The sequence below is a fragment of the Solea senegalensis genome, linkage group LG7 (genome assembly GCF_019176455.1).
Source record: "Solea senegalensis isolate Sse05_10M linkage group LG7, IFAPA_SoseM_1, whole genome shotgun sequence".
In the NCBI taxonomy this organism is placed as follows: domain Eukaryota; kingdom Metazoa; phylum Chordata; class Actinopteri; order Pleuronectiformes; family Soleidae; genus Solea; species Solea senegalensis.
In genome coordinates, this window is record NC_058027.1 from 24,076,423 (window position 1) to 24,087,526 (window position 11,104).

At 39.3% G+C, this 11,104-nt stretch overlaps 1 protein-coding gene across 1 annotated transcript; it reads right to left on the reverse strand.

Annotated features, from left to right (window-relative positions):
- Positions 1 to 288: 288 nt before the first annotated feature.
- On the reverse strand, positions 289 to 7,956 carry lysmd2 (LysM, putative peptidoglycan-binding, domain containing 2). Its single transcript, XM_044029969.1, has 3 exons — positions 7,463 to 7,956; positions 6,275 to 6,615; positions 289 to 2,213 (listed from the first exon to the last, which is right to left on the reverse strand). Exons 1-3 carry the CDS (start codon positions 7,712 to 7,714, stop codon positions 2,162 to 2,164), a joined length of 645 nt encoding a protein of 214 aa, XP_043885904.1. The 5' UTR covers positions 7,715 to 7,956; the 3' UTR covers positions 289 to 2,161.
- Positions 7,957 to 11,104: the final 3,148 nt, after the last annotated feature.

The window sequence follows — 11,104 nt, forward strand, 5'->3', positions numbered from 1 at the left end:
CGTCATTGCTGGGGACTCTCTGTCTCATCTACTCTCTGCATGTCTCTGTGAGTGAGTTCAACACTTGACAGAACAGTTCATTCTCTGTAGAGACACCAGATGAAGTATTTTTAAATGTAAATATCTGTGATTTTTTTTCCTAAAAATGTAAAAGCAATTAAACAAATTGCCTTTTCTTTACTCTTCATGTGCTCGGCGGTGGTGATGAAGCAGCAACCGACGAAAACACACACACACCTGCATCGTCAGAGGGAGCAGAAAAAAAACCCAAAAAACACGGGAGATTATTCATGTTTTGGCTTAAATACATATTTATTTCTCTTCAAAATAAAACCAGAAATGGAATTTAAACGCACAGTAAAACAGCGGTTACAGACACTTCTCCGCACACATAAATAATGCATTCACACGTCAAAAAGAAATGAAGCAGTTCCCTCTGTTCCTAAAGAAAAAAAAAAAAAAGCTTCTATGGAGGCAAAAGGAACAAAGGCCTCGAGTCCATCCACCGCCCGTCACTGCTCGATCTGCACCTAATACTCTGACTACTTCCTGTTAAATAATGTTATATTATATTTTTGTAGTAGTTATTTATTTAGTAATGTAGCTTACATGTGCAGCTAAAAACAAAAGCAATGCGGAGGCTCCTCGCACAAACCCACCGACTGCCGGTTCACCGTGGCTTTCAAAATAAAAGGCACTGGCTTTGACATTTTTTTTTTACTACGTCCCGCACTAACCTTTTTACCATGAAATGAAATAAAATACACCTTCTCTTGTTCTCGTTCATTTTAGTAGTCATTCCAATGTCGATTAACAAAAACATTAGCGGTAACAGGAAGTAGTCACAAAATTCAATAACTCCCGTCTATTTAGGGCAATATTCGAAAAACTCGTGGGAACCCTGATTCGGTGTCTGGCGCAGATCGGGAAGTGACCGGGTTCGCACCGGGTAAACACTGATGCAGAAGGCCTGAATATGGTTTCCCACTGTTACTATTCAGGGACAGGATTAAGGATTTCAGAAGCAGTTAGCAAGTCTAACGAGCTAATCCTCCTGTGTATGTATGTGTGTGTGTATATATACAGTATGTGTCAGTATATGCAGCAGGTGGGATCTATACAGCAGCTTCTGGAGCAGAAGGTGAGACGGACGGACACATGCGCGCTCTGATGAGCCGACGTTGTTCACGTTTTCCTTCCAATAAAACTAAACGTACAAAAACATGATGCGTAAACGACAAATTAAAGGCAGATATGACATTTTTGTTCACTGTGGTCTCGTGAAAGCAAAGACGGGTAGAAGAGGAAAAGCAAGGTTTTAGTGACGTGTGTGTAAGTGTGTGTGTGTCTTTCTATGGTTGTGAGGACAATTTCTGGCTCAAACCAACCTTCAGGCCGGTCCTCGACTTTAAAAGTGTTTTTCCTGAGTGTTAAGACTTGGTTTTAGGATAAGAATTTAAGAATTAGGCTCAATTTACACACAGTGATGGGATCATTTACGACTTTGCCTTGTGATAGATGCTCTCGCAGTAAGTCAACCAATTTGGTGATTCATTTGGAAGTGTCACAAGAGGGCACCTGCAAAACTCCAGTCATTCCTGAGCCTCATGATTTATAATAATCCCATTTATGGTCCACTGTGTAAGATTGTGTTGGTTTTATTGGCAGAAATTGGACGTATTTTTTTTAAAGATCATAATTGTTTTCAACTAAAATACCGTTTGGTTTTCATAGCTATAAAATTACCCTGTAATATGTACTTAAGACCAGCATTAAGTTACAGCGTGCGTTTTAAGCAAGACTTTTAAACATCAGTATCTATGGGAACCTCATCAGCTAAGACTCCTCACTAAGACTCATCTTTTCTGGTACGTGAAGGCCACCGTAGTTCCCTGACACACCTCCGTTTGCTGCAATCTGCAGTCCAACCATTAGATGTCACTGTTTCTTACACGCTGGACCCGTAACTTAAAAAAAGAAAAATTGTACCCGTGCTGCAAAAAAGTTGCATTTTTCAACATATAGTTGAGTTTTAGGGTAAAGAGCTATGAAATATATGATGTTTAGGTCTTCTTCACAACTATAGAAAGACACCAGTGTGTGTGTGTGTGTGTGCGTGTATGTTTGTGTGTCTCAGGCCTCAGGTCAACAGAATAGTCTCTCATGTCTCCTGGTACGACGTTGTAGGGGCCGTGTAGTTGTCTTCGTTGCTCCTGCAAATGAGAAAAAGAAAAGATTTACGACCTTTAATTTGATTTTCCACAGCGGAAACATTATTAATATGAACTGCACACCTAGACTTCCTGTCCCCCTCTTTCTCCATCTGTTAATCTGGTCACCAGGGTGTCTAAGGTGAGCGTGTGAATAATAGATGCCGGTCTTTGTCACAGCTGACGGCTCATCTGGTCACAGTAGCAGCGTCTCAGTGCAACAACAACATCTTGGGGCCCATTTAAAGTTTCCTTATCAAAGTTTTTTATTAAAAGCAAGAGCTGTTGTTACAACTTTTCACCGAACAGAGAGGAGAGAGTGTGGCTGAGGAGAGAATTGTTTAATTTAGGGGAAAAAATGTGGAAAGGACAAAATCAATACAGAGTGAGCTGCAGCCCACTGGTGGTCCTTAGAGGTACTGCAGCGAACCTCAGTCTGAGCCATGAAAAAGCCTCCAAATTTACAAAAATCATCCAACAATCTCCTCGCTTTCATGCTACATTCTTGCCAATGAACAAATCTGGAAGAAGAAGCAGCAGAGGGGAAAAATGACACCAGGCGTCAGTTGTCAGTTTTGGAAGGAAATTTTAGGAGAAAGAAAAGTGAAAGTGGGTGTGACTCAAAGACAGTTTCTATTGAGTGGTAAATTTTCTCTGACTATCTTAAACTTCACACCTATGACTGAAAAACCTCTCAGAGGAGCAGCAAAGTCGATCCTTCAAACTGTCCAAGAGATGCTTCGGCTAATTGGTCCAAATATATTGATTTCTTTAAAGAGGATGCGGCGGAAGGCAAACTGGCCCGGTTTCGTTCATCCATCAGTCAGTCAGTAAAACATATCTCTGCTGCTCATCTACATGTCACGGTATACAGATGTTTCAGAGAACATGAACATTCTCACGTTTGTGTAGCAGCCGAGCAAAAGCAGAGACTTCCCCTTTCTAAACGTTACTGTACAGTTGCAGAAGTCTTTAGGCGTCTGTAGGCAATGTCTTAACAAAAGGCTCAATATGAATGTTTTATGTTGTGAAAATGTTTTCTGTGTTGTTTAAAACTACACTTTCATGGTTTCTTCATCATTCTCTGTGGAGCTAATCTAAATCATCAAATAATTGACATTTCAAAGTGATAATTATCAATATTGACCAATTTGACATGCCTTTTTTTAATCGTGATAACATTTGTGGCCATATTGCCCAAGATTATTTTCATAATCGATTAACCTGTCGATTCTTTTTTTGGTTTGGTCCAGAAAATGTCAGAAAATGCTGTGTTTGGTGTTTGCCAAACCAGGAAATGATAATGATGATGTCTTGTTTTGTCCACAAGCCAAAACATTTCTTGTAAAATGGAAAGAAAACAGAAAATACTCACATTTAAGAAGCTGAAAAATCATAAAGTTTAGAGAAAATCATTAAAAAAAACTTCAAAAACTGAAAAATGTATTATCTTAAAATGCCAGTTTTTACGTCAGTTTTCAAAAAAATAAATAGTTGGTAAATATGTAAATGAAAATAAGGATATTAATTCATTGTGGACTCCTTTTAGTCTAAAATATTGATAATTGTTATAACAAGATGATCCATCATGGACATATGGGGTCTCCTAAAAGAAATGTCTAAATTAGCTGCTCCATCTCATCTCCCCTACTGTTAAAATCGTGTGGTTTGTTTCATCTTAGGGAGAAAGACGAGCAGGCTTGTGGTCTGTGTTTCATCTGGGACTGTGTGCAAACAATTAAGTCCGCCTCTGTTTGTCTACACACACACACACACACACACACACACACACACACACACACACACACACACACACACACACACACACACACACACACACACACACACACACACACACACACACACACACACACACACCACAGACCTGCGTTACATGACAGTGGCTGTGGCTGCACTCTGGCTGACACTGGGCTTAAACCTAAAGCCTGGCTTTAGCCTCAGCTGCTGCGTAAACATTTGAAGAGGAATCAAACGTTTGGCCTTGTCTTAACTTAACACTTCCCCTGACACACCGAGACAAATGTGAACACATGAAATACATGCATTTCCGCGACTGTCACAGTATTTAGCAGCATTTTAAATAATGTATATGTAAAGCAATTAACTGCATCACTGTGGTTGAAAACATGGATATAATAATTTATAATTTATATATATACAAATTTATAATTTTTATATATATATATATATATATATATATATATATATATATATATATATATATTATACATTTCTTTGTTAAATGAAGCAAAGAAACCGGAACAGATTTGCTTCTAAAGAAGCTGAAAACATCTGAGAACTTGTTTGAATTATTAAAATAAATTCAATCCGATTGATCGATTATAAAAATGAGTTGACAATGCATTTAGAAACCGATTCATCCTGAGTGAAGAGAAAAAAACAGTGTATGTGTATGTAGAGACTGCAGGAGTGACTCAGTCAGGGCTGAAGACCACTTCTCTGTGAATGGGTATACGCCAGGTTTCCATCACTACCTCACTAACAAGCAGACGTTCAAGTCTTGCCTGTCTCAACATGCAATGTCAGGAGGACATAGTCAGACCCGATTCAGCAGCCAAATCTCCTGATTAAATACCTAACTGTTGCACAACAGTGGCTCATGACAATCTGGAAAGTCCCAAATTACTATCTTGACACTACCCTCTTCTCTAAAAAGAAACAAAATATTTGAAGGTTTCCTGCGTTGGGTCAGTGTTCCATCCTGCTGACAGGCATCTACCTACTCAGCTGAGGGGGGAAAAAAGCCTGGGCCTCATTTCCTTAGAGTATCTTAAAGTAATAGTTTGGGTTGTGTTTGGATGAGGTACTGACACATTGTCAGCATTTTACACACAGCTGACTGTGCTGCACAACCACAAAGGAGCAACCTGCTCTTTAAATCATGGCTGCCAGTTTTCCACACTAAAAAAACTAAAGTTTGTGTTGCTTTGTAAACCCCTCGCTCCCATGCACCAAAGTCCATCGAGAAAATCAACTATTTTACGTCACCGTATGTGCACAGGCGTTGTTGGTCTCCATCAATGAGTTCAAAAATCCTTCCTTCCAATTTACTGAAGCAACACAGACTTACCAGACAAGGCAACAGAAGACCGGCACCTCCAGTTTACAGGTGAGCTAAAAACGCTGATTTTCTCTATGGACTTTGGTGTATGTCAGCTGTATGTAAGAAAATATAAGTGATCTTCAACTCTCCTTTTAAGCTCTTAAACAAGCTCACAGTCACAGTGTGTTGGCCTAAGAGCTGTGATCATCTGCTTTTGGGAGATTGGGCAACACTCACAAATTGGCGCGGCAGAAATCCATTTTTGCGGGAGCAAATATTAACTTTCAAACCCAGAATAGACGACATCAGACCATCTGAACAGTGCCACACTCAACCTGCAAAAGGTTTGTGGGTGAGGTGAAAGTCAGCTCTTTGCTTATCAGGAGATGACAACAATGATGTGATCTGATGTTGTTTTGCTGGAGGACACAAACAAAATAAACTGGTGTCACAGAGCATCTGAAAAGCAACCAACAAATCTGGGGACTCACTTGTTGGAGCTAAAAGCAAAGAGGAAAAAGTCAGAGTGTTCACATGCATGTTAAAAGACCAATTTGAGTCAGACTAAGACAATAATTTGTGTTTTTTATAATGATAAGTAAACATGTTAGTCCAACTAAAACTGAGCTAGCCTTAGTCAGACTAACATACCTGGATAATGTGATTCATAGTCTGATTACTGCGCTTCATCGAGCTGGAGTCGGACTGTGTTCTGCACACGCACCAACATTTCTTCCCCTCGGACTCAGCATGTTATCCGATTGCCTGTCTACGCCCTTAGCTTGATTAAAACCGTGCATGTAAAGTGACAGCGTCACACGTCTGACTGGACTTTTTGAGAGGAAGTGATCCAGACGATACATTTTAATTCAGTCACAGACTAAAGTGTGTGTGACCACAACCTGGTTTTAAATAGCACTACATAAACACACAAACAAGAAGCAGCAGTTGACTCAGGGGTGTTTTCGCATCACCTCACCTTACTTCCTCTTCTTTCAGCCGGCGCGCAGCCTGCTTTGACTGTTTAATTTGCAAATCCAGTCTGTGTAAGAAGTCTTTGGCTGACAGCTCCTCTGGCTGGATGGGTTTGGAGTCCTTAGGAGGTGGAGACGGTGGTGGTGAGGGTCCCTCAATATCCTGCATCACGATACAAGGTGCATCTGGCTCCTGGCATTCGGGTTCACCCTCCCCGTCGGGAGATTCCAGAGACAAGCCGTTAAATATGTAGCGCCTCTCCGACAGCACAGGGATGTTGAGGCTGTTCCTCAGGAACATGCATTCATTGCTGAAGAGCTTGTTGGCTCGCTTGATCTGCTCCATCTGGGGAAAAAAATTAAAACTTCTGCTCATCAAATGCTCATCAAAGTGCCTTCTGATCAAACGCAAAGTGAATTATTCCCATCATTAAGTGGAAGAAATACACAAATTGAATAGTGTGAATAGAAGCGCAATCTGGACACAAATGATGCAAAAAAAACACTGTCACTTGCCTGAAAATGCTTGAGTTAAAACTCGTACAAAAGAGGTTGCAAAAGTCAATCAGTGTTGATAATGGGGTACCTCACGATACGATACATGGGTCACGATACCAATAATATCACAATACAACGATTCTGTGATAGTCAATATATTGTAAGACAATTATGTGGCATCTCTTAGTGATCCCGCTGTAAACAGGCAACCTCCTCATGAGTTTCACTCATTCATTTGAGCAGCGCCACCATGAGGAGACCTGAAGTAGCGGCGCCCTGGGAGCGAAACAATCAGGGACTGTTTACTTTAGAGTGTCTTCGTAAAAATGATAAAAATATCATTATTTGCCCAGTTATATTGAACGATATATCACCAAAACGATGTTATGACCCACCCCGAGTGGAGACTGTCACAATATTCCCAAACTACTGTCACAATATTCCCAAAAATAATTTGTTAGTGCACATACAAATAAATTCCATTTTTCTGGTGAAAAATGTGTTTGAAAAGAACAATAGTTCAGGTGGAACTACTGTAAAAACTTGAGTAACAATACATATCATACGGTGTGTAGACTTAAACCGCGGTATAATCGTATCGTGAGATTGGTTACATCTCTGCTGCTGCTGCTTCATAACTTCTCTCGGTCACTGTAACTCCACTGAGAGCTGTGGTTGTTGTGTGCTAACCTTACCGTGACACCGTACTTGAGAGCAATCCCTTGCAGAGTATCACTGCCTGTAACCCGATGCTCTACGTATTTCTCCCCCAAAGAGGCCGTGACGCTGGCGGTGCTCCCGTACGAGCGGATCTTGGTCCGGGCCAGGCTCTGGGACAGTTCGCTCTCTGACTCGGAACCGGACCTGGACCGAGGAAAGATGGGCTGACCAAAGCGTCCTCCTGCCCCTCCATCCCGCATCGGCAGGACGGGCGAGAACTCCGCCATCTTCTCCTGAATTAACACAGAGACGTGTCCTCTCCGTTTGTTTTTAACGCTCCTGTCGAGTTGCGGCGGTGATGGAGAAGTCACGTTTAAGCGGCGGGAAGGTTCCCATCCCCGGTCATCTTCCTCATGTGGGCCCAGGGGACGAGAGTCATGTTTCGGGGACCACCACCAACCTCACCGCTCCGCTTTTGTCATTCGTTGCGTTTCACGTAAAACCGTGCCGGGCGTCGTGAACGTCAACAATACTGTTTCCGGTTGTCCTTTCAAAATAATTGACGAGAATGCAGGGCCGGTCCGAGCATTGTGTCCCCCACAAAAAAGGACACAAATATAGGCTCACTGGCCATTTCATTTGATGAATATGTTCTACTGAAACGACAGATTGTGGGAAAAAAAAACAGGATTCCACCACTCAAAGCTCAGTATGTTGTTTGTATTCAATTGTTTAGTATCACTTTATAGGCCAGGTACTTCACTTAGGATGGTTTATTGCTAGAATATATATATATATATATATATATATATATATATATATATATATATATATATATATATATATATATATATATATATATATATATATATATATAGTTTTCAAAAAAACTCACTTCACCCAATCAGGGCAATAATAACAATACGATACAGATTTACAAAATAGAACATCCAATATAAAAGGAAATGATAAGCATAAGTCCAAGTCCAAGATCTAACTAAAAAGACTGTAACTAAACTAAATTCATAAATCAAGTTGGTTATCAGCTAACTCACTTAGGGACAGGGCTGGAGAGATTTTCACATTTCATAGGAACATTCAGCAGGTCTCTGTGAGCACTGACCACTGTGTGTGACTACGCTGTTTCATGTGGCATCAGTTCGGAGAGAGGAACCAGGTTAACAGGTTAACACTCCCATGACCAACTATGCAGGGAGATTATAAACACAAGGAGGAAAAAGAAGCTACAAAAAAAACACCAACGTCTGCCAAATGAGGAAATGACGATTAGTGAAACACATGTGACATTTACATTAGAGCTTTAAATTAGATTTTTAGAAAGGGAAGGAAGGATCAAAGTGAGGTGATGCGTTCACAGATAAGACACCACAACTACAAGTCATACTATAAGATATAAAAACTCAAAATAAATACAGCCCTTTTAAAGAATATATATTTATTATAAATTGAGGTTTTTTTTAACTCCCTTCAAGCATATTTTTTGTTGTCAATGTGCATTTAATGTCATGAAAAGTTTTTTCTACTATATAATTAAATCAAGTTACTTTATTTATATAACACCAAATCACATATATCTCATGGCACTTTACATTAGTTAGACAGAGACCTTATTATTTTCGAGTCTGACCAAACCAGTAATGATCGGTAACCAGTGAGTTTTAACCTTTCTCTAAATTTAGAACGTGTCATATGATAATGGCCTATTTGTCATCCATCCATCTTTACTAAACATTAATCACATGGTGTAATGAAATCCTTAATCAGATATCAGACCTCCACCTGCAGCCTGCGTATGAGTGACGACAGTAAACCGAGGAGCAACAGGTCACTTAATCATCGTAGACGGATGAACTGTAAATATGCAGCGAGATAAATCCCAGTTAAACAAACAAGTTAATGGCCATTAATGAACTCATGACGGAGAGAATTATCTGAATACTTAGGATGCAAAATGTCACTGAATTCCAAGAAGTGGGATCAGTCGCTGGGATCAGAAGATGAAACCAAGCAAAAATAAGGTCAAACAAATCAAATGTGTGCAGAAAAAGACTGTATTTACTGATAAACAAATGTATTGCACCTGAAAAGTATTAGATAGAGACATATAATTGCAGGTATTATCTCAGACTGCAGTTTCAGGAAATCTAATATGCTGAGGAGCAGTGAATGAATGAATGAATGAATACAGGACCTGTGAATGATTAATTTATTCCATTAGTCTCTCTTGGTTATGGATGATGATGTGGTAATCTCACCGTCTGGCATTTTCAAATGGAAATCAATTCATTATACGTATATGTATTAGTACAAAGTCCAGGAGGAGCGAGGTCAGTGCCTTAATTATACATGATGTTCTCAACGGGAGGTGACACATTTGAGATTGAACTGACATTCTCTTCATTAATCACGTTGTATTTGCTTCTCACCACTGGTCTCGTCTTATCCACTGCACACACTGAGGGTGCAGATCTGCAAAATTAATAATAGGAGAAAGAAAAGGCATATTTTTTATTTCTGTATGTTTTATCAAAGTCGAAAATTATATTGTTTGATGATGTTTCTCTCATGTCATCTTTGTGGTGGCCAATTCTTAAAAAAAAATTATAAATATAAATGAAAGTCAAACTAAACTGAATGTACTGTATCTTGTGCTGGCAAAAGAAACTTGTCCAGTCATGGTAATTGTCATTTTTGTGTCATGTCTGATTCTGGTGTGAAAATGTGTTTTGAACTATAATCCCTGCAAAAGTCATCAGATTTAATTTGTGTGCCCACAGACGATTCAGAAAAAGAATAATCAGAGTCTTTGTACCAGCCGGTGCTCGCGCCCTAAATCGCTCCTTCCATATCTACACAGAACTCCTGGGATTGATTCACTCTGGAGAAATCAACAATGCCTAAATCAGATGACCTCACTTTCTTTCTCTCTATTCCAGGAAAAAAAACAAAAAACAGAGGCAGGATGAAAAGAGAGAGGAGAAGCAGCAGCAGCAGCACTGAGCCATCTGTCACTACAACATTAGAAATGAAATCAAATACACTTTATTGACTCCACCGGGAATTTTCTTATTGTTCTGTGGCTGCAACAGCTGTAGGACAGTGCACCGTAAATAGAGATACGGCAAACAGTGCAGTGAATACACACAGTACACAGAATAAAGAATAATTTCCCTGGGTTGGCACATACAGATGATCGAGTCACAAGAGACTTTTTTGGGGTCATAAAATAAATGATCAGAATTGTTTTCCACAATATAACTCGTGATTTGTGGTTGAAGTGCACCCGTAACATACTATTAAAAATTAGTCAGAAACATGATATTGTTGCACAAATTTGTCATGAAATGTCATGATTTATATTGTGAATAATTTATTTTATTTTATTTTATTTTATTTTATTTTATTTTATTTTATTTTATTTTATTTTATTTTATTTTATTTTATTTTTTAAATTTGTCCCAAAATAAAAGGTTTGACAAACACAAACCTTATACATTTAAAATGGTACAACAGCGCTTCCTAAAGTTGTGGAGCTGGAAGGTATTGCAGGTGGTTGGTTTAACTGATTCATACAGTATATTCTTTGTTCTGTGAATTTACGAATTAAAAGATATTCCAACAATGTGTTTCTCGTATTTGGTTTTTACATTTCTATT